Source organism: Strigops habroptila, chromosome 6, assembly GCF_004027225.2.
Source record: "Strigops habroptila isolate Jane chromosome 6, bStrHab1.2.pri, whole genome shotgun sequence".
Taxonomy (NCBI): Eukaryota; Metazoa; Chordata; class Aves; order Psittaciformes; family Psittacidae; genus Strigops; species Strigops habroptila.
Window position 1 is genome coordinate 57,124,995 of NC_044282.2, and position 24,653 is coordinate 57,149,647.

Sequence of the window (24,653 nt, forward strand, 5' to 3'; positions counted from 1 at the left end):
CCACATGCTGCCTGGCAGCAGCAATCACTAGAAGCAGTGATGTCAGGAGAGGGTCCTGGTTGCCTGCAGTCCAGCACTGCTGTGAGCATTGCCCAAATCTTTTAGGCTGAAGCAGTGGTGGCCAGCCAGCCTGCCCTGCACCGAGAGCCCCTGTTTAACTGTGGGTCTGCAGCAGCCAGCTGTGCTGGGAAGGTGAGGTGTCTTGTTAACAACAAAGAAAATATGTGTCCATGAGAACCATCTACTTCCAGTCCCAGCCTTGGACAAGAAACAACCACACAAGAGCCATCTCACTGTGATGCTCGGAAGTGTTAGAAAGAGTAACACCAGCAGATCTGGCAGTGAGGTGGGGAGCAGAGATATGTGCGGTTGTTTGCGAGCACCTGAGTCTTTAAGCTGAAGTCTGAAATGCCATAGAAATCATGGTGGAAGTCTCTACCCTTTTTGCCCCAGGGAGCCTGGGCTGCAGATCCTGTTTTGCCCTGGCTGAGTAACTGAATGAAGCAGGTTCACACCTGTCAGTGATGCCACTGCTGATTAGAAAATCCAAAAGAGAGAGGACAGGCACCTTGCTTGAGAATAGCTGCTGTGACAGCTCTTTCTAGGGGACAGACTAAACTTGGAGCTGAGACCTGGCAAAGCTACGCTTGCTTTTCTGCGCTGGCAGTCTGAGCTGTGCCTTTCACATCTCTCCCCTGTAGCCAAGCGCTGCAAGCAATGATGACGACACCTGGTGGCTCCAAAGGATCTTCTGTAGGTTACATGGATCTTTTGCAGAAGCTAGAAGGATGTGGTGTCTGCATTCCCTATAATCCTGGTCACCAATCTCCATTACCTTGGACCACTGTTGGTTCCAGTTCAATGCTGTTAAGTAAAATAGGTGGGTAAGGCAAGCAAGGTATCAGCAGCTCCAAACCCATGCCAGGGTTGCAGCTCCACCACCCATACACCTGGGGCACACAAGCAAGACTGATGTTCTGCACTGAAAGCCTGTGGGTGGAGGTTAGAGAGAAAGGGATTTGTTATCCCACAACAGAATTCCCAGTTCTCATGCAAGTGGTGCGAGTTAAGCAAGGGACAACTGGAAACAGCTCTTTGTTTTTAGGAAAACGAATGCCCTAAATGCAAGTTTGAACAGAAACAAATCGCTACGCATGCTTTGTCATTGAGCAAAAATGACCAACACTTCAGCTACTGTTTGTATTTGCACACAAAACAGATTTTTTCCTTCATACAAGTATAAAAATCTCATCTAGAGTTTCCAAAAACCACTTCTGAGAGTAATTTCAGATGGCAAGCCAGGCTTATTATAGTCTTTCTCCTGAGGGGTCAGAGTTAGGGAGCTTTCCTGGAACTGACCTGCTACTCAGAGGTACAGATCAAACAAGATGTCAGGCTAGAAACTACAGTTAGTCAATGCTTCTGGGCAACTTCAGTACAGGTCTATTTAAGGAGCCTAAATATAGATTTTCAGACCCTTAGAAAGTTATTCTTTCAATATTCTGCTCCAATAAATGTGGCAAAGCCACCTTTATTAGACATGATGTTTGAGAGCCAAGAGATGCTGTCAGCTACATCCTACAGTGACTGATCACAGGAAGTGTACGAGTTAATTGTAATGCAGGCTCACTGGAGAGAGGAATCCCTGAAGACTCCAATGCTTAGCACCTGACTTTTCCTAAGCTTGTAGCTCATGCGCTGAGTGCAGTATTTGCAATTTACCCGTGATGATTACTTTTATTTGAGCTTTAGAAGTTCCCAAAACCTGTGGCCACGTCACCTTTCATCCATTCCCAAAATTGATTTGTACCCTTCAAATTTCTTGAGTAATTTCTATAGAAACATTTGTAGAATCTTAACATATGTGCTTCTGTGTGACTTTTTCCGGTGTTTTGAGAGGTACTACCAGTTATTTAATCTAATTTTGAACTGTGGTTGAAAGTAAATGCATGGACTCTCAGCATTGTTGCACTGCTTGGTATTAGACAAAGAAACGAAACATTCAAAGCATACAGAAGGAAGGCAGTGTATGAACTTTCATTAGACAACAGTTCTACATGATGTTCTTTAACTGTGAAGTCTTACAGTGTAAACAGCTAAGCTGCTGATAGAGCATCTCATCCATATCCTGACTGGTCTTTTACAAGCTGTATTCACCATTGTTCATTGAAAAACCATGTCTCATGAACTATGGAATAGTATCAGGCTGTGATTTATACCCCTGCAGCTCTTCATCTTCTTGCCATCATGGAAATGAGGACGATGGTTAAGACAATGGTTCCAGCAATTCCACCAGCTGTCAGTCCCAGGATGTTCCCATGGACCTGCCATGATTGACACCTCTCACCCGTAAAGAAGAAGGCTTGTCCTGATGGGCACCTGGGAAAATCAAGTACAGATTAACATGGATCAGGAGTTTTGTCCTGCCCTATAGGTCCACCTCAAGGTCCTCACACTCACTATCCTGGGTGGGCAGTTCCCGTCAGAGGGGTTCACGTCACAACATCACCACCTTGTTTGGAGGCTATCTACATACCCTGGAAGCACCCCAGAATGGGGTTTCTTTGTCTCCCCTTAAGGTTGCTAGTCAAAACTGGTCAATGCAGTGAAGTGTTTTGCTGCTACTGTTCCTTGAAAACTTAGTGGCTTAGACATCTGAAATTTGTAGCTCTGAATACTTATTAGCTGCATCATTTGGTTCAGAAGAAAGTCAAGGCAAGCAGGGAAGAAGTCTGTGGTACCTGCAGCTTGCTCTTCCTTTCACGTTCACGCAGACTCCACCATTCTGGCAAGGGTTTGGGTCACAAGGGTCTTGCAGATAAGGCAGCTGGTCTTCAACGGGCTGTATGTCCTGGGCTGCTCTCTTCTGCCTTTCAAGAATGAGTCCTTTCTCGAAGGCAAGTTGTCCAGGTTCAACAGGAACTTCAGTGTTATTGAGGTGAGTTAGGTCTTTTAAAAAAGGAAAAAGAGGAGAATGACATCAGACAGGAGTGATGCTATATGTAGTATTCTTCATACCAGGGGCTTACAGGGTGCTTTGTGGACTAGAGGGTACTTCTCCATTTTCCCTTCACAGAGCTCTTTCCATACCACAGAAAGTTCTTAATGTTTAAAGCACAAGTTAGAAAATAATAGGTAGGTAAATCAGTGATATTCCGTATTTCAAAAAATCATGCAAAAAGTGTGGCCGTTCTGTTTGAAAATATGAACAATAGGAATGGCATTCCAGTGTGTTCAATGCTTAGAAATGGACACAGCTACTGGTTAGGGTGCTTAAAGCTGCCTAAGAAGTTAACCTTCAGTAACTTACTACCATTTAGATTCCTCTGAACTCATAATCACCTTAGTCAACATCACCCACCTGAAACTTAGACACAGAAATGCTCTTAAAAGTTGATCCCCATTAGAGGAGACAATGACTCAGAGATAAGTGGCAATAGTTACTTGAATGTATGAAAAAAGGTAGAAAAGATCACCTATTTTTGTAAGGAGAACCAGGAAGAGGGTCTTTACCATTAAATTCTGCAAAAATAATTAGGTCATCATTTTTCAGAAAGCTTTTCTGTCTTAACTGGCTGTGGGATATGAAGGTATTCCACCCCAAGGATACACTTCTATAGCAATTGCATGACACATCAAAATTTCCAATAATTGATGGCTTCTCCCATATTGAGGTTTCATCATCATCTGCAAAGAGAGTATAAGTGATGAATAAGAACCACAAAGTTCTGCAGCTGGAAGTATGACATTACTTTTTTCTGCATTACTATGTTAAATGGGACTTATGCTGTAAAATCAAGTTCAGATCTGAAGTACCCAAACAAATAACAGAGGACTGACAAATTATGGTGCCAGCAGATCCTTAGATATGGTCTGCGTGAAGACTCTTAGTCCATATGAAGGCATTGAAATTCCACAACTCCCCTTTCATTGAGGGCTAACCAAAAGCAAGTTACCTCCTCGTTGTCACCAGCTTAGAGCAAGCTCCCTCCTGTATAAGGGTACTCCTTATTGGTTTTTTGAGTATGTCTGGTTTAGAATTTACGAGATTTTGTTCACTGCTATGGTTCTGTTAAACATATTCATACCTAAGGTTTAAAAGCTCCTACTGAAAAAGTGTGTACTAAGCTTCCACTGAAAAAAGCGAAGAGGGGTGGAGATTCATCTCTAGTATTTTATTCTGTACAAGCTCACTATTGTCCTGTTGTTTTGCTTGTTTGAATTAACATATCCATGGGAAATTCTAGGGCTGGATATGGAACTGTGGTGCTACATGCTATATAAACCTGGAGTTAAGAGGTAGTCCCTATGTGAAAGAGTTCATAATCTGCAGCCTACATCCAGACAAGCAAGACAGGCTTCAAATGCTGCAGACTGATCTCACAGGTGTTTTTTTCTTAAATAGAGCTACAGTGTGAATGCTGTATGTTCCATGTATGAACAGACCATGTATGTTCAAATTAGCCAAGTCTCCAAAATGCAGTTTTAACTGCATTTAAATGCAGTTTTGGCTTAAATTATTGCTGATTCAATAATGCAATACAGCACTCTGCTGTCATTGCACCATCCTATGGTGATATGTCACCTATCATAATGGCAAAACACAGGTAGAATGGGAATTGCCAGGTCTTAGGAGAACGCTGTATTTAGAGTCAAAATCAGATACCCCAGGGGTAGTTTATAATAACACCAACCTTCTATGTGTCACTTTTCATGTTAGATGATCTTTCACAGACAGGAATTCTGAGTCACACACAAGAAAGCGTCCCAAATTGGGAAATACAGCCAAAGTTGCTCAGCTCTTGAGTCCTACATTCTGCCCTCTGACTCAGGTTCCTTGGCTTTCATTTTCATCATTCTTCCAGGCAGACATCGCTTACCTGAGATAACATAATCTGTGCTTGTGGTGAAGCTTCTGCTTGAGGACATCCTTTTCAGGATGTCAGGGTCCTGGTCCAGCACTGTGAGTACAACTTGGCGATTTAGAGCTGGCCACTCCAGAACACCATCGTTCTCTCCACTGCACAAGTGAAAGGCAATACGAGTGTAGCCACTGCTTGTGGAGTGGGGATGCAAACTTATGCCAAAACCATAACCCTCAGGGCTATAAAACCTGGGGCTTTGAATAACGTCACTTGATGCATTTTCGAGGAATTGGCTGAAATTCCGAATGACCCACACAGCTGTGGGACAAGGAGTCTCTGTCAGTGTGACGTCGTCAATAGCAATCCCACCAGATGAAGAGCTCGAGTTGCCCTTTACTCCTTGGAAAAGGTAACGGAACTTCTTCTGAGCGTTGAGGGTTACATGGGCAATTTTCCAGTTATAGTCATTATCAGCTTTGGTAAAAGGAAAGCAAAATATTGCCATCAGCATGATTAGTGATATGAGAACCAGCTTACTCCTAGCCACCCATTCCAGATGCATTTTTAAACAACTGGACCTCTCACAGAGTCCTGAAGGCTGGAGATCTTAAGTTGGCATTGTGATTATAATATACGCACATTGCCTTATCATCTAAATGCTTTGGAGACATTGTGTTAGGAACTCTTCACACATTTGTGAGTGACAGTCTCTAGTGTAAAGGGAACAGGCTAAGGGCTGAGACATAACAAGTGGATACAAGTTAATGACCCAATGTGTTAGAATTAATTAACTGTTGTTGCCACTTTCCCAGGGACTTATCCTTCCCTGTAAATCGCTGCAGGTTGATACAGGCAGGTTATCACAGGTCTTGGGTTTTGATAAGATCAATGCACTGTGCCATCGCTGAATTTGTCTTATTTAGCAAAATCCCCCAAAGTGGGAAATCAGTTCAGATTTCCAGAACTACATATGTTTTTATGTTTCCAACCATGTAAAAATGGTGGGATTCTTAATGACTGCAGATGAGCACAGGTATTACGTCTGAATAGCTCACTCTTACATCATAATACAGCCAGTGGAGATCTAGTCAACAGATCTCCAGCAGCGTTTGGGGTCCCTCTCAATTGCTGAGTGTAACAACATTATTAGGAACATTGTGACTTTGGCTGCAAGCATCTAAATTACATTATTACAACCCACAGTTTCATTGCTAAATGCCCTCATATAATACCAAAATCCTTAGCCAATTGCAAGATATTCTGGTAGCTTCAGGAAAATCTTTTGATTTCTGAGCCAATCCACTGCATTCATGGCCTCAGTAAGGCAACTCTTCCCTCCCCCCAATATTCTAGATATTCCTCATATTTCCACAATTACCTTGAAAGGTTTGAATTTTCCTCAACTTGCGAACATTTCCAGTGCTATCATCCTCCTTAAGCCAGACGATCAGCTTGTCTGAAAGGCTTCCTGTGGTCTTATAGAAGAATTGGAGGCACTGCTGAGTTCTCTTTGGATAAAGGATTCGAGACTCTAGGATTGCCACCTCATCTGCCTCGCCAGAGCTGGTGCTGAAGTACATGAAATAGCCAGCATCTGTGAAGAAAGCATGGTCTTATTGTCTCCAGATTTCCTGCTGGCTGCATGGAACAAATTTACCATTTCAACTCCACTCGTTTAGTAGGCATTAATGTAGTACTTACTTAACACGAATAGTAGAGGAAATAGGATGTGATAACCACCCAAGACAGACCAGGATAAGAACAGGACTAGTAGTTTAGCATATATATGGAACTCATTGATGGCTGTTTATGTCAATGTTGCATTAATTGGTCTGGTTGGATGTCTCAGGAATGTCAGAGATGTAAGACCAAGTGTTCAGTGCTGACTGCAAGTAATTAGTAAATGTATTTTTTTTTTACTTGATTTATACTCAAGATAATCTAAAGATGAGATCTTAGAGATCGTACGCTATATTATCTTGTAAAGAGTAAGATAATTTCTTATCAGTGATAAAGGTAATAAAGAAGGCCTGGGCACAAAACTAGCACTCTTCTGAACTTGCACATGAAGATCTTTTTTACAGATTGCCCAAGGACATTTCAAAACTCAGTTTGGGGAAAATATTTAAGAGTTACTGCCCCTCTAGTTTAATTTCCCACTAACCTTTTCTGAAGTGTTTTTACTTTAAATTTCAAGGGTCTACTTTTATCCTGATATTTACAAGAGATTTACTGTTTGCACACATATCTTGGTATCACATGAACTTATTATAGAATCATGGAATGGTTTGGGTTGGAAGGGACCTTAAAGCTTATCTAGTTCCAACGCCCCTGCCACAGGCAGCGACATCTTCCGCTAGAGCAGGTTGCTCCAAGCCTCATCCAACCTGGCCTTGAACACTGCCAGGGATGGAGCAGCCACAGCTTCTTTAGGCAACCTGTGCCAGGGCCTCCCCTGCTTTAGGCCAGGATTCCCCCACTTTGTACTTAGGCAAAATTTACCGCAAAAGGAACTTTTTTTTGGAGTCTGTAGTAGTTTACCCTGCCTAAATAATGACAAATCATGCCCATGCTTTTCAGAATTGCCTATTGAGATTTAATCTTTATTCTCAGTTTTAAGCCAACACCCTGCAGCTGTGACTGGGGCTGACTCCACCTTTTTCTTCCCTTGAAAACAGAAAAATTACCATATTAAAAAGAAAATTATCTCTAAACTGCTATTATAAAATATTTTTCAACTTTCTTCTACCTCCAGAACCAGCACTCCTCAAGCTTAACTTATTCGCTTTGCAAACAGAGCAAACACAGGACATTTATGAGCAGCTATGAGTGCTGTTTCATTCGGTAACACAACTCTTACTCAGATTTTGGAAGTTGCAGTAAATCCTTTTCCAGGTTATATTTAAAAGGCCTCTAGTTAAGATTGTTCTTTGTCCCACTTTATCTTGCTTGTGTGGAGAACATTCCACTGTGTTGAAAGATTAACAAGAGCACAAGTACAACCATAAACTGACACTCACAGGGTCAAGATACGTTGAAAGAAAAAGGGCTTTTTGCTTGACTAGAAATGGTCCAACTCAGATGTTTGCCAGGTAGTGTCTTAAATACAGTCCTATAATCCTGTGTTTTCAGAATAGCTGGTGCTGGGTTTTCTCAAGGGTTGACTACAACAACGGGTTCAGAAAAGATTTTAAAGATGCTGTATTTAAAGCACACCATATCAGTACAGACATGCACAAGGGTCCATTACTCCAGTTAACCCCTTTTCCACAGGAAAGCATTCTGTTTGTTTTACCTCTACAGCGTCCAGAAAGTGTGTGGTCTTCCTGCCCTGCACCACTGCTCTGTTGACGTACCCAGTCTAGATCATCTGTGGTGCCCTGAATCATGCCACAAATATTTTCAATCTCAAAAGAACACTGGTCCAAAAAAGTGTGAGTTGAAGCTGAAAAAAGTGCACACATGGTTACTTTAAAAGTAGTATTTCATTAAAATTTCTGCTCTAATTTTAGGGGGTTTTGTTTAAAGCAGTATAGACATCCTGTCTAGAAGACAACCCACAGCAGAGGCAAGCCCAAAGACTCAAAGAGGACAGATCTGATTCCTGGAGGGATTCCCTGCATAAAGGTAACAAGAGTTGACCTCTTTGTGGAAAGTTAAACTCCCATGGGGCAGCTGAAACACAGTGACTGATGGTGGCTGTCTTTGTGCCTGCTTGCAAGCCTTGGAGAAACAAGTCACTTTGTGAACAGTGGTGGTAGTGTATTCAACCATTCCTCAGCTGGAGGTTATGGTTCTTCATGGCTCACTTGTCTGCTTGATGAATACGAGCACAGTTCTTCCACTTCGAGCAAAGTCCACTCGGTTACCTTGGACCAGTACAGCTGAGTTTGCCTACAAATTGATGCTTCTGTTGACAGATCATGGGGACAATAACCTCTCACACTAACAATCACATGTATTGATAACATCTTCAACCAGCTTAGCAACCAACTAGACAGTGTCGGACTCTAGACTTAGCCAATCTCAGGTGCAAAATAATCTATTAAAGACCAAACATCAGTAACAAAAGGGCAAAGTATAGTTGCATTCACGTCACAAAAACACAGTGAAGCTGCCCAAACATGAGTAGAACACAAACACGTCTGAACCCCTAGGAGCAACGTGGAAGAAAAGATGTGAATGGATTGACTTTCATTGGCTAATTGAACTTTGACAAAAGTAATGAAAGTTAGCAGTGCCAAAGAGAGGGATAAGGAAGGAATAAACAGTTTGGGTCTCCACACCACAGGTCCTCTCCCATACCTCCTCACGAACATCCAAGAAGAGTTTTTGTGGGTTTAAAGACACAAGGGAGGTGAACTAGCCAGGCTCAAGTACCAATAAAGAAACAGTTTGCCATGGCTAAATCATGACTTACTGCAGTTATACATGCGATTCAATCTTTCCAGGTCAATGGCACTGAAGTCTAGACGTTGTCCAATTATGTTATTGAATTCTGGTATCTTTGCTGTGATTGTGGGGATGCTTTCGTTTTTGTTAAATGAAAATGGTTGATAGTGCATCAGTGATTCGTAGTCATAGGGGGTGTTCAGATCAGTGATGAAGCCGTCATCGTACTTCTCAAAATTGTGCTCTGTGCCTGGTAAAAGAACAAAAAAATGCTTCATTTTTAGATAAATTGGAAAGGAAATGGCTTTAGCATGACCTCTTGGATATAGTTTTATGAAGCAGAATTGATATACCCAAAAGCAGTTACTTTACAATGAAATATTCAAATTTAGCAAGATTTCTTTATGAAGTCATTTGGACAACAAAGCAGTGTCTTTAGATTGCACTTCTGCACCTTTACATGTATCTTCAGTAAGTTCAAAATCAAATATCAATGTTCTGTAAAGAATGGGATATATAGGAGGTCAGATTATATGGTCTGATAGTAAGCATCCTGAAGAATTAAATGTAAGGATTAATGTGCTCCAATCTAGAGCCTGTGAATATTGATGCAAATGTTTCCCAGGATATTAGATCACATACGGACAAGGAGAGGACCTGGAGCTTTCCAATCATTAAGGAGACAAGCATGACACTCCTGGCATAGCTCCAGGTTCTGTTCTTCTTTGAAGCAAAGAATACATTAGCAATGGTGGTGAAGGGGATGTTTTTTATCCTAGATTGACAATATTGCTATGATATTTCTATTGAAATGTCTTTTAGAAATATGTTTTTCATGGTTTCTTGGTGAAGTAATTTCTCCTTAGAAAAAGTTTTTCATTATGGAGGTGCCTGCTAGGACAAAGAAGCCATTTCACATACTTTGGTATGGAAGTATAGAGAGACTTTCTCCAAGAAAAAGCAGCACATGACTGTACTGGTGGGTAATTACAGCTTCTCTGTGTAAAGACTGCCCTTCCCTTCTGCAAGTCCATTCTGGGTGCAACGGTCTTCAGCCCAAGGTCTGAGATTGTATAAGAGCTTGAGATTGTTTTCTTACAGGTACTCGAATCACACCTTTTATCAAAAAGAGTGAGAATCTTGCTGATCAAGTGCTATCACTTTTAATAGCTGCGGAAAAAATCTTGGCAGAGCACAGGCTTGTGTAATGATCATTACCAGGCAAAGGGTAACTTCTATGTGTTTTTAAAAGAAATAGACTGTGCAGCAAGGCGGCGTTTTCATTAGGTTGTCCTGTGGGTTTTCTCTGAAGTCTATCAATCAGGCTTGTGGATTTTCCGTCAACAGCAACATGAGTAGAGGATCTCTTCTTGCCAGCCAGCTATCTGCATTGCAGTTTATGAAAATACATTATGGCAAAAATGGCTACCATGCTGTTAAATCTGAGGTTGGTGATCACTAATGCAGGAACAGATGTGCACAGCCACGCAACAGAGAGTGCAATCATATCAGCCTTGTTTCCCTTTAGAGGAACAGGCGTCTTTCAAATGGCTGGAGCAGAAGTTTTCTGCTTAATGAGCTTGCCTAACTGGAAAATGAGATTTTATAGTAATGGATGGAAACCTATAGAATTGGCTGTACTGATACCAGGACAGCTCCAGGACTCCATTCAGAATAGGGTCACACTAAAGTACATAAGCTGTATTAGTTTTTTTAGAGTTCTAGATTTGTGGCTACTGAATACACCACAGATAAACTGGGAGGACTCAATGATATATTTTTTTGGAGGGAAAAAAAATCATGGAGAACTGGCACTGTTTTGTAGAGCTTTTCCATACCTTTGTACATCATGGAGCCCACAACAGTGCATTTTAAGTGCATTGCAAAACTTCTTACTTTGGAGGTAGTTAGTTACAGTGCACAGCAAAAAAGGGGTTCAAAAGTCAGAGTCTAGATACTATGAACATCATCATTATATTCATCACCATGACCCAAGATAAGATTAAGTTAGTAATAAGCTGAATTGGTTTTAGTGCTGATCCTAACAATAAAAATAATGACCTGCAAAATCAATATCTGCATTCTATCTACTGCTTAGCCACTCCAAAAGACATTACAGATTACAGGGTAGAGGCAAGTAGTAATGCACAAGACCATTCAACTTGGAACAATTCAAAATATCAGATACTGCTCTTAGATGTCATCAGAAACTGCTCATACCAGCAGTTCTTATCTATCCAAAAGAGAAGACAGCATTCCCTGAATCTTGTTCCTTTCTGATAACCATTTTTCATGTAGTTTTCACTTATTTACAAGGATGGTGAGTACCTAACCCTGAAGACTGAAATGATGAGTTTGTCCACGCAGAGCATGAGCAATGGCAGGGCATCTTTGCTGCACTGGTGCCATCACTGGCATCACAAAGCACCACCACTGGGAACAAGAGTTTACAGTTGGTGTCTTTGCCAGCATGCCTTTCAGATTTTGCTACAGACTCCCATTCACTCTTCTTCAAATAAGTGATTGTTAAGTTGTAGAGAACCGGATCTCCCAGGAGACAGCAGGACAAAGTGCCTAGGGACCAGGGGAACTGTGGAGACTCTGCTGAAACTCATAAAGCCACTGAATCTGATGATACTAAACCTGAAAGCAAGAACCTGCAGAGACACACTGAGCAGGATAGAGCCCTGGTTTATGTGTCCCATCTGATCTAATAATTTTGAGACTTCTCCATGTTCAAAGTTAATCTTTCCAGTTTCAGGAAAGCCTGAATCTCTAAGTATAAAAACCTTCCAGATTTTGAGAGGACGTTTGATTAAAGAAGAGCCACCTCAAAGCTCACCATCCCAGTAAGTTTACAATTTACATTACATGGCAAGACAAAACAGACTCATCAGGAGGGGAAGCGATTTGTTCAAAATCAGAGAACAGATCAGTCCTGGAGCCAGGAAGGACTCTGACTTCCAAGCAGAGCTTCTCTCTTCTGGCCTTAGACAGTCTCTGGTCAAACACCAGAGAAATTGTAGCAAAATCCTGCTACATCTACAGATTGATTTACAATGGTCTCAGGTGTGGTCCAGCGTTTCCAAAATCACACCTTTAAGAAAGTCTTAAAATCTAGGTGGGAAAATAAGATATTGACGAATCTGGACTTGGCAAAATCTGACTTGTAGGTCAAAACCCACCTTCAATAATTTCATCCCACCAGATCGTCACGTAGTCATCACGGTCTGTCCTCGACTGCTCATGGTAAAATCCTAAAGCATGCAGGACCTCATGTTCCACAACTGCTCTGTGGTCACACCCTGCCCCAATAGACAGGCTCTGTCCAGTCTGCTGGTCCCCAACCATGGACCAACACCTGAGAAAGAGAGAGATCTTATTGTCTGTTAAGTAGAGTTTTCTTTACTCTAAAAGTTCTCAGTCTGCTCATTGGATTTGAAGTAATATCCCAAAGGTTTAAATATAAAAGAAGTTACATAAATTATGATTTAGATGCTGACCTTGAGACTTTACAGATACTCTACTCTGAAAGCAGACTAAACCCCCAAAACATACTCATTATCACTTGCATGAGGCTAGCATCTTGCTTACCCTCTATGTTAGACAAGCACAGCCCTGATTTTTGAGATCTCCAGAAGTTTAGTCTTGTATCGGCTGCCATTTTTCCAAGAAACATGTCAAGAAACAGCAAACTTGTCAAAAAGACTGAGTTTTTTTCACAATCACTTGGTCTACAGAAAAGATCTAGGAGGATTTAGATGAGATCTTAGGAAGAATTTTTTCTCTGTGAGGGTGGTGAGACACTGGCACAGGTTGCCCAGAGAAGCTGTGGCTGCCCCGTCCCTGGCAGTGTTCAAGGCCAGGTTGGATGGGGCTTGGAGCAACCTAGTCTAGTGGAAGATGTCCATGGTCATAGATGATCTTTAAGGTCCTTTCCAACCCAAACCATTCTATGATTCTATGATTCTATGATTCTATGATTCTATGATTTAGAATAGCAGCCTTTGGTCCTTTTTAACAGCAACTATACAATGCATTGGCCATAGGTGTGAAATTACATACTTCTATGAGGTCTCAGCCCCATATCTGTGACTCAGCAGAAGCTAATCGTGACTGAGGAGGAAAGGAGCTCCTCAGACAATTCACTGGGAACTTTTTAGGGTTGCCTAAGGGTGATATGAGAAGCAAGTGTTAAAGAGCATCTGCTTGGACTGTTAGCTTTATCTGCACATCACAAAACAGTGTCAGGTTGAGTTTGCTGAAGGAACTCTGAACATGTTAATGTGGGTACTGAAAACAAAGAGCTTGTGCATATGATCTCTTGAATAGTGGCTACCAGGTTGTTTCTAGTACCAGGCTCTTCAGCACCAACTTGTAAAAAATCATGGTGCTTGTAGTCTTGTAAGAGAAGTGTCATAGGACATATTACCCAAGAGTGAGCTGAGGGCAGAAATATGAGTGCTTATAGGCCATTATGAAGTTCTGGGAGAACAAGAAATATTCACAGCTGATGTACTGAGAAGATTTTTGTGCTTTTCTAGATGTTCTTTCAAAACACTTCCAGATGGAGGAAATAAAATCTTTCCAGTTCCTGAAAATATGAATCTCTGAGTATAAAACAAGAGCAATAATACAATAAACTGGTTTTCCACAGCTTTTTTTTTAACTGTCTTCTAAAGATTTCAAAACCTAAATTTTGGTTATTCACATCCTTGATAAGTTAAAAGAATGTACATGAGGGTCATTTCACCCACCACTGAAATGGAAAACAACCCTAGGTAGGAAAGTGGCAGCAGTTAATGAAAAACCTGCGATATTGGGATTCACCTCATCAAAGAATAACCATCCAAACATCCAATACCCATTCCAAGTTCATCATCTAAATATTCTCTGCAGTCAGCAGAGGGAGGCAGCTGCTTGCAAGCTTTGTGCCTAAGAAGGTAAGATGGGTTGCTTTCTTGGTGGCCTTTTTCTCTGCTGACAACAAACTTAGATTAAACTTGTAGATTGCTGAAGTCATATGGAATTAATTCCCAGCTGATTCTACACAGAAAAACTAAACAGAAATTGGTATAACCCTTACCCGCTCTCTTTTGTAAAGAATACAAAGGTGCTCTCTCCTTCATAAGGCTTAAAATCAACGCAAGACTTAAGACGGAACATTTCAAACGCCTGGAGAATTACTCCTTTGGCATTCAGATCTGCAAAACATGCATCAGGAAAGTATCTTTAATACACACTGCAGATCATTCATTCTGGAGAGGTAAAATATGCACATAGATATACATGTGGGACCAAAAGAAAGATGATTGAAAAGAAAAATGGAAAAGAAAAATGATTGAATTTGATTAAATTATGTTTTGTTATGATAGCTGTAGAAGGAAAAAAATGGTTTTGATATAAAGGAGCCATCTAGTTATTGGTGAATTTTAATGTGAGAGAACCAGTTCTGAAAAAGACACTTTTTTTTAATCACAGTGACTCCAGTGTAAATAAGGATGGGAGCTAAAATCTGAATAAAGTATTTGCATTACCTAGGTTATCAGCCAGAATATAGGGAATGGGGAACTTCCATCTGTAGCTCTCATTTCTTAGGGCATTTATCGGTTTTATCTGAAAAGGGAATTAACAACTGATGATGCATCTATGGTGGGGATATAGGCTGATTTGTATCAAAAAATACTATTAGGATAAGTGATAAAGTTTTTAATTACTTACAGAGAGCATGATATCACCCTGAAAGAGGTCCAGTCCAGCAGCTGAAAAGTAATTTAATGAAAGATAATGTAAATGAAATATCAAATATCAACTGTATTTCACCTCATAAATCATATTGAGCTTACTTATACAAGATAAATGTCCTTGGGCATTTAGAGAAAATAAAAAAGGACCAGCCTCTTCACACTGAAATATAGGGACAGGACTAAAAGTAACAGTAGTTTCTACTCAATATTTACTACTCAGCAATGGCTGAATTTTTGGTGGCAGAAATCTGGTGGGAACCATCTTCCATGTCTAGTTTGATAACCTCTTGCTTGCTATCAGGCAGTGGCAGCAATCATACCGTGAAACAGTGCTCTAGAGAATATAGTAATATCGAGTAATGCATCAGGAAGAATATTATACAGTGCAAAATCATCAAAGGATATATGGAAATTTGCATTACAAGAAATAAAAAAATAGAGGAAGACAGTACAGTGTTGTCCTGTTGTTAAATCACAAGTGTGTTGTGTCTTTTCCATTTGATTTCTTTACCACTTATTCAGAAGCTCAATAAACATATAAGCTCTTTTCGTGAGCTTTGTGAAATTTATATATAATTATACAGGAAAAAAACCACAGAAATGGGGGGAAAATGCTAGTGGGACTCCAGAGCCTTTCCAATTGATACAGCATGATACTGCCTTACATCGTGGATTCTGTCCATACTTCAGAAATGAAAGACATCTGCATTCCATGTTTACATAGGGTTACAGTTGTAGGATAGATTCATATGTTAAACCCAGAGGAAGATAATTCAGAGTGCACTTAATTATATTTCTCTCGTTACTATGAACCACCTGACCATCAGTCACCCCTGTCTTTTTTACCACACTGAAAAATTCAGCATTTTGCTCACAATTTTTCAGGCCTTACAAGAATTTAGACATGAACTCACCTAAGTTTATGTCTGGAATGTCTTTGATTGTCTCACCAGCATCAATATCTGTTGCTGCAAGACAGACAAAACATTACGTGTTCAGATGTGGTGGCAGACAGCAAGCAGACGAAAATGCTTCGAAACTCAAAACAGCTCACAGATCACTTACCAGCTTCACTGGAGAGCTGCCTGATCTGAAAGAGAATAAAATACAACCATTATAAGGTATGAGATGTCTGTGGACTGAATGGAGCCTGTAGAAATCAGGTTTCTACTTACAGAGGCTGGAGTAGCATAAACAAAGCATAATAGAAGCACTAGGCAGAGTGGGAAGATGTTGGAGCCCATTTTTGCAATGGAAAAAGAAGCTGGTCCCTCTCATCTCTTGCAATATATAAGGCATGCTGCTGAGCTTTCCACAGAACATCAGCCAACCAGCTTTAAACTTTCCACCTTTATAACATTATTATAAAATCAAGATTTTCTTTGCAAATGGCACGTGATGGCATTGCTGTTATCGATTCCCGAAGTCCACTTTGGAGGAATATTACAGAGAGGAATGTGATAAGTTCATGTCTTCAGTGCGCTTGGCGAAAGGCTTACCCAGACTTTGTGCACAATCTCAATCTGGTCCAAAGTTGCTGACCCCTTCCACCGTGCTTGTTATTTGCCAGCATTATGATCTCAACTACACAGGAGGAAAGCCAAATGCTTAAGCAGAATTATTGTGGGTTTATAGCACTCCAATGACATTAGAATTTGGCCTAGTGCTGTTTTCAATTAATAATTAACATCACATTGTAAAGATTAGAGATAAAAAAGGGATGATTATGAATGCCCTGACAGTGTTTTCCCATAGCTGATCCCATCCCGGGACTGATGCCCCAGCGCACAACATGCCACTCTTTGCCTCCGCGGGTGGTTACAAATATCAATAGATCCTTGTCCTTCCAGACTGATTCTTCTTTCTTTTCTGGTGGGCTTCAGAGATGACAAACTCTTGTCCTGCACTTTGTTGTCTTATTTCTCAGGAAGTGGGTTAGTGAGGGCATATGGGCTAACTGAGCAAAAGCTCCAGACAGCTCTAGATCTTCCACAGGTCCTGCATCGTACCTGTTATCCCCTTGCAAATGTCCCATGTTCCACAGAGTGTCTCAATGCCTGAAATTTAGTCAACTGAATCCTGTTTCCTCATTTCACATCTGAAATTACAAGTGATGAAGGTGAAGATGTCCACCTCTATGTTCAGCAATTAAGTAGGAAAAGGTTTGTGCCACAGACAGAACCACCCACAGCACAACAGAGAGAGCTTGAGTAGGAAGACAAGAAAAAGTGCTGTGGAGGTGCCTCACATGCTGCTTCCATTACCACCAAAAGAGAAGCATGTCTCAAGATAAATCATGTAAAGGCTGTTTTCACAGGTGAGCAAAGAGAGTCAAAACACAGCATAAAGGCCATGATTTGCAGATATGTAGCAATGGACATGAGAAAGGAACAAAAAAAAACTGAAGCAAAATCAGAGCAGTCTTAAAACATTTGGGTGTTAGTCCCCTTAACTTAAAAATTACCCAAGAAACTAAAGAGGGTGTCTATAAATAAGACATTCTGTAGGCATATATTTGAGTTTGTAGAGGACTATGGTTATGCAGCCATCTCATGGGAAGAAGGGGAAAGTGGAAGAGCAGAGAGCTACAGGCATGCATGGCAGGGGATCCTGGGGTTACTGAGCTGGAATAGGGTAGAGGGCCTGGGTCCGAGGTGATGCGAAGCAGGGCTGGGAGGTGACGGGAAAGGGTGGAAAGGCTTGTGGAGAAGTAGGAGGCATGGAGCAGACCCTCAGTGGTTGGACAGAAACAACTTCCCACCTTTGTCATAGGGCAATGTAACACTGCCCCTGGTATCAAAATGAATATTCAGATGCAGAAACTAGAGCCTTATAAATATGACCATATTCAATTTAATATCTAGAAATTAAGCTGAACCTCTTTATAACTGGAGACTAAATGCAGTCTCCTAACCAGTCACTGAAAATCTTAACTACAATTTCACCCAGCAGCTGCAAATGTTCTGGAGACCACTGGCACCCATTTGACGCCATTGAATTTCCCGCGGTGAATTACTCCTGGTACAAAGCACTGTTCAGGGAAAGCACAAAGAGCCTTCAGCTGCTTTTTTTATTGCTGAAGGGGACTTGGAAGTACTGCCAAATGCCCTACACAACCTGCAGAAAAGCTGGGCCATTCTGTACGCCAGAAATGTAGACTGCTGTTTGCATTTTACTAGGCAGCACACGTTCCTGGTTAAGCATTCATGGGAAGCAGCTTTCCCATCTTGCAGTTCTTGCCATTTCAAAAGTTTCTCCATTCTCTGCTGCAATGAAAACAAGAACTTTGCACTTTTTTTCTGATGAAAAGCAATGGAGAAATCCTCCTGTTGGAGAGTTCACAGCCTGGCGTTTACAGCCCTCGGTCATGAGGATTGAGTCTGGATTGTCACAGTGTACCCTCAACTGTCCTCTCCTACCTGAGACCGGTGCTCTGTCCCCCGTATGAGGGTCAGGGGTTTAATGATTATTTACTTATACAAAGTGTTTCCACCTTGCAGGCACTGACATTTTCCAAAGGAAATTTACTTCAGAAGGGCGACAGGATTCATCTCACCCACGATTAGTCAGCAGTGATGGATTATTTTGCAGCCAGTGGAGATTAGACTGTCAAAAGAGCAGTATCTCCTGAATCTCATCTTGTGCCCTGAAAACCATACTGGAATTTGGTTTAGATTCCAAAGGGAATGCTGGCCAATTTCTAGCGATGTTCTTTGTCAGCTGAAGAGCATCCTGTGACCTTTCTGCTTGGATGGTGATTGTCCGATGCCCTGCACCTTTGCTAATCTGGGAACAGTCTTAAGGAAATCGCCTCTGAGCCAAACTCTGTTCTCATGGGCACTAACTCTGGAGTTCCTCAAGAGAAGCAAACGAAGATTAGATTTACTCTGGACACTTGAGCAAACTTTCATAAGACAAACCGCACCAATTCTGTATCTCATCAAGGTCTGGCAGCAGTTCAGATATAAAAGCACACTTTCACTTACATAAGGAGGACATGGACCTGTTGGAGCAAGTCCAGAGGAGGCCACAAAGATGCTCAGAGGGCTGGAGTTCCTCTGCTATGGAGACAGGATGAGACAGCTGAGCTTGTTCAGCCTAGAGAAGAGAAGGCTCCAGGGACATCTTAGAGCAGCTTCCAGCACCTAAAGGGGCTGACAAGAAAGCTGAAGAGGGATTTTTTACAAGGGCTTGTAGTGACAGGACAGGGGGGAATGGCTTTAAAGTGACAGAGAAGAGATTTAGGTTAGACATTAGGAAGAAATTCTTTATGATGAGAGTGGCGAGGCCTTGGCACAGGTTGCCCAGAGAAGCTGTGGTTGCCCCATCCCTGGCAGTGTTCAAGGCCAGGCTGGACAAGGCTTGGAGCAACCTGCTCTAGTGGAAGGTGTCCCTGCCTGTGGCAGAGGGGTTGGAACTAGATGGTCTTTAAGGTCCCTTCCAAACTATTTTATGATTCTGTGATTCTATGATTCTATAATCTGTATATTCCAATTTTAAATCAGATTCTTGAAGAAGACTGAGCAAATACATCAGTTTCACCTAATTGCCTCAACATATCCCCTCTATATAGGAAGCATCTCTCCTGAGACCAAGGATATTTTCAAACTGCATCACACTGGGGATTTCCAAATACCCTGTTGCTGCACCTATGGGTTTGCACTTTTCTGTCTGTCTGGGAGCCAGCCGATACAAATAGAAGAGACCATGTGGAGAATGATGACTGAACTGCTGCCTGATGCCACTCAGCTAAGTGCCAGTGCTTGGATGTGTTCCCATAAGCATTGCTGGCCTTTTGCAGTAAGTTCCCCTACAAATACCCAATAAAGCTGCTTGTTTTCCAGAACTGCTGATGCATTTGCTCTCAGAAAACTTCTGAAGGCTGACTACTTATGTTTTAAACATTTTTTCTTCCCCCTCCTTGAAGCTGAGCAGTTATATATCCATCACCAGCCGCGAGAGGCAGGAAGCCACTGTCAGCTCCCCAACCACATGCTCCATCACACATCCAGAGCCTTTACATTGTCAGCAAACCACACACCCTGCAAACTGCCAGCAAACTGCCCATCAAACCACAGCCAAATGGACTTGTTCCTCTAGAAACAAGAAAGTGCCAATGACGGGACCTAAACAACCCTCCTGTTCATTTTGCTCCCTGCTCAGAGGGTCTTTCAAGTGCTGGTTTTTGCACTGTGCCTTTCACTGGGCACACATCTGACCTCCCAAACCCCACATGTGAGAACAGGAGCACTCCCTCGCCCTGTCTGCTATTCACCTGCTCTCCTCCTGCAGACTTGGTATAACCCCAGGATCTCTGAACTGCAACCAAAGGCAGCACTGGCAGCAAACAGGATCTGTTACTCCCAAAAGCCATCTCTCACTCGTTCCTCCCTGGAAATGGCTTCGTTTTCTATTCAGTATTGTTTAACCCTCCTGCACCATGAGACACTTTTGTGACTTGTGTATTAGGAAGCAGATGTGCCCAGCTGTGATCATCACTTGAGCAGCTAGGCTCATGCCTGTGACTTTCAAAAGAAACTTTCTTGCTTGAGGATTTTTGGACTGTATACGCAATGCTCCTCTGCAGTGTTTAATTTTCTCCTCATTGCCTCTGAAAGCAAGAGACCCTACTTCATTCTTGTGTCCTGGCAATAAAAATACTACAGAACTCAGTACAATCATATTTGATCAATACATGTTTAAATCAGTGCAGTTGGAGCCAAAGGACTCCACTCAATGCTCTCCTCCGAAAAGGGGAGATCACAGAAGGTTTGCTTCTCATATAATCCTTCAGACTCCCTCTGTGGTGCAGCTTGAACAAACTTCGAATTACCAGCAGCTACACACTCCTGATATGGCTCTGCATTATACTGCAACCCCTCCCTTGAAAAAGTATTCTGAGGGTGGTTTCCTTTTGCTCCGTGACATATTGCTGAAGCTCAGCTTCCTATTTTGATGACCTTGGATTGGTTTCAATGTCAGAATTTGTCTACAAACGAAATTTGTGTCTTGTGATATTTGCTTATGCATGTCCTTCTGTGGGGATGTCTCAAGTGGACTCGAGTGTACAAAGGGAAAGCGTCATTTGACTTCAAACAAAAACAAGAAAAGCACTCAAAATTCTGTAATGTAAGCATAAAAGGAGGAGAGTCTCACATGAGCAAATTCTATGGAGTTTCACGAAAGTCAGTTATGGCAATCTGGTGGAGGTCTGTTCATTTTAACGGAGCTACACCAATTTACAGCAGCTAAGTCTTGAACTGTCATTTCTTAATGAGATATTACAATGTAAGGAGAAGATTTAAAGAAGAGTTAATCATTTCAAATTAATATTATTAGCCTTTCAATCTAATTCAAGAAAGTTATGTTTAGCATCAGGTGTACAGTGATTACCATTATTAGAAGAATATTTCTAATGACTTCTCTATCTCTGTATATCTACATTCTCACATCTCACAAAACCATGGTAAAGTTTAATGACTATCTAAAATGACACTTGTTATTGGCAAAGCTTCCTACCAAAGTACGGTCTTCATCTCCTGGTTTGCCCAATGTGTGGTCCCAGTGAGCGCCATCTTGTCCACTCTGCACTATACCACAGATATTGATGTATTCAGAGGAGCACTGGTCCAAGAATGTGAGGCTCAAAGCTGCTGGGAATAGAGTAACATATTTTACCATGTTTATTGATATCAAATAAGGCTCCCGCCATTAACTCTGTTCTGGAGTGTTTACATACAGCACTTAACATCAGGAAACATGTTCTTTATACAACTGAAGACTACACAGACTTTCACATCTACATCTGTTACCACACATAAATGATGTTTTCCCTGAAAGAAACATCTTACCTCTTCCATTCTTGGCTGAATATTTCCTTATATGAACTAGCTTGGCACCTACATGCTAGTGTTTTCCCTTTCAGACACCCATTATTTTCTCTAAGCCTGTCTGGGACAGGCTCTGTGGCCCACTTCAATCTTCAGGGTGCCAATCAGAAGTAGTCCTGCTGAAGCTAGTGGCAATATTCAGGTGTACGCTAACACGGTATGTCAGTACTGTACAGCATGTCGAGTATTTACCTTCCTAGCTTTGCCAGTGGAGCCAGAAAACATGATCATCCCCATTTGTGCTCCTGGTAGTTTTGCGATGACCATGAGCATGGCATGGTACCTAAATAAGTGGCCCAATTTTCAAAGACACTGAGCAGCTTCCAGTGAACTGAAGTTGCATTGGCTTCCCTGGTTTGGCTCCCAAATACCAATTTAAATCCTGATTTAAGAAAACAAAAGCTGCCCCAAAATGCTGTCACAAGTCTCCCCGCACCCAAGGGCAGATTTAGACTGGATTCCTAGACACAGATGCTAACTGGTGTCACCAACTTCCTGATGGTCCTTCCAAGTAAGTGGGGAAATCTCCTGACCTGACTTCAGACATTCACAGTGTTGGCATCCACCACTGTGTTAGCTTCCCTGGCACCTTTACAGTCCCTGGAGAGTAGCGGGCATTTGGGATGTGAGTCACCAGACCTATTTTAGACTTCTATTTTAGGTGAGATGGTTTGCGGGTTGAAAAGTCACCTCCTGAGTGCAAAGGCAACCCACAGTGACCTGCACAGTGGCAGAGGTTGTTGGCTTCAATGTTTGCTCAAGTAAATCCAACCCTGCGTCTGAAAGCAAGGAGGAAGCTACATGCTAATGCCAACACACTAATGACATACCCTGCCCATAACCAACAACAGGAAGAAGTTATTTGTTTGTTTTCCCTGAAAGAGTGCCAACAAAGGGATTTACTTCAGTAGCTAGGATGCAAATGGAAATAAAATAGTCTTTTCAATGCAGATAATATCTTTGATTAGTCTGTTTGCATCAGTTTTATCTCCAGTGTAATACAAATAAGCTCTGGGACAGAAATGTGGCTCAGGTATTTATGTCCCTTGTACAAACAAGAACGAAAATTAATGTCTTCTAAGCTGGAAAAGCTAACATATCAAACAAAATGGTACAAAACAGATTGTTAATACAAAATTACCCATTCAGCTTCTCAAATCTTAGGTAAGTCTGTTCTCCTTTGTAGGGCTTTAAATCAACACAAGACTTCAGCCTGAACATGTCCAACACCTGCAGGCTAACAACTTTAGCATTCAGATCGGAAACACACAGCAGAGAGTAACAGCAGCAGTTGTTTTGCTTTTATAGTATTATAAATGTCTATAATTCTAGATAGAAAGTATGAACACATGTGCATTAAAAATATGAACATGTGTAACAAACATCTACCTGCAGGAAAGAGCAGGAGGCTGTTAGCAGAATTTCCTGAATTAAGTAATTTTGGCAGAGCCCATAGGGAGAGATAATATTGTGGATAAACTGATAGTGCTGAAACAAGCAAACAGGCTTTTGGACATCCAGGGCATTGCTCAGGTTTCACTGAGTAATGTTATTGCATATTATTATGTAATTTTAAGTATTGTAAACTTTGAGCTCGGGGCTAGTAAACAAAAGAGAAATCCGCAGGATTTTAACACTGATTTAATATTAGTTTTTACTCCTAAATTGTTCAAAATTTCAAATAGTGCCTAAAGCTAGATGAAAACAAGAAGGGAGAATGCTCAGAACTTTTTTACTTCTAGAGCACCTGCATTTCCTTTCTGCCGGTACTGAGGTGGGACTGTTGAGAAGAGATAAGGCACAAAGGGTGCAGTAGATCAACATGCGTGTTCTTGAGATTACGATTTCCTGACTTCATTATCTAGAGATCTCAGCCAGATACACTGATACTAGTTGAATTGGCTGCTCATCAGCATCTGGCTGGTCACTGGGGCTGTTGTATTGAAAACAAAGTGTACTGGGGCAGAGTTGCATTGTTCTATCTGGCCAGCAGTAACAAGGGCAGCATAATGCAGCCCTTGTTATTAAATTAATGCAGCATAACTCAATAGAAAATGAAACAAAAGCAGCCCAGAGAGCTGGACAAAAAGAGGGTATATCTCATGCAAGTAATACCATGTTACCATAATAAAAAGTCTTACTACTGAGGCTGTCAGCTAGGATATAGGGGTTAGGAAATTTCCATCTGTAGGAGTTGTTTCTCAGAGCATTCCTCTCCAGCTGTTAATGAGATCTGCATGCTTGTGTTAACATTGTAAGCCCAGTCTTTGCTGATGGTGCTTTAGAGCAGCAGCACATACTGGTAAGATGATATCAACTTCAAAAAGCTTCCTTCCCTTTCCTTTCCCTTCCCTCAGAAACAAAAAGTTTCTGAAATGAAATAAACAATCACTTAGGCCAGAGTAATATACCAAGAACTACAATATATGTTTTTTCAAGGACCACAAAATCAATCAGCCCATCTCTCTTTAAACAGCAAATGCCCAAAAAGAAGCAGCCAACCAACCGTTCTCACACTATAATATGCCAGTCCTCCATCTGCAGCTAAGGGGATTTGGGGTTGAATAAAGATTTCTGCAGCAATTTTGTAACACCTGCCCAGAGGAGATTTTATCCTTTTTCTCAGGCTTATATCCCGAAATAACAGTGGACTTCTGAACATTGATGCTGATATACTGGTGAAATGGATTTGTTTGGAAGTTGGGCATCTAATAGCTTAACTAGTCAGTTAACCTAGGCTAATCATCTGGGATTTCCCA

General features: G+C 41.5%; 1 protein-coding gene across 2 annotated transcripts; it reads right to left on the bottom strand.

Annotated features, from left to right (window-relative positions):
* Nucleotides 1-1,963: 1,963 nt before the first annotated feature.
* Nucleotides 1,964-16,248, bottom strand: MEP1A (meprin A subunit alpha). 2 transcript variants are annotated; one of them, XM_030489426.1, is made up of 14 exons: nucleotides 16,180-16,248; nucleotides 16,070-16,094; nucleotides 15,919-15,966; nucleotides 14,979-15,019; nucleotides 14,795-14,873; nucleotides 14,344-14,461; nucleotides 12,443-12,618; nucleotides 9,286-9,507; nucleotides 8,161-8,310; nucleotides 6,244-6,459; nucleotides 4,881-5,339; nucleotides 3,514-3,687; nucleotides 2,742-2,949; nucleotides 1,964-2,379 (listed from the first exon to the last, which is right to left on the bottom strand). In XM_030489426.1, exons 1-14 carry the CDS (start codon nucleotides 16,246-16,248, stop codon nucleotides 2,232-2,234), a joined length of 2,133 nt encoding a protein of 710 aa, XP_030345286.1. In that variant the 3' UTR covers nucleotides 1,964-2,231. The 2 variants fall into 2 exon arrangements, with proteins under 2 accessions (XP_030345286.1, XP_030345284.1); XM_030489424.1 differs by having other exon boundaries at nucleotides 15,919-15,972.
* Between the last annotated feature and the right edge of the window lie 8,405 nt (nucleotides 16,249-24,653).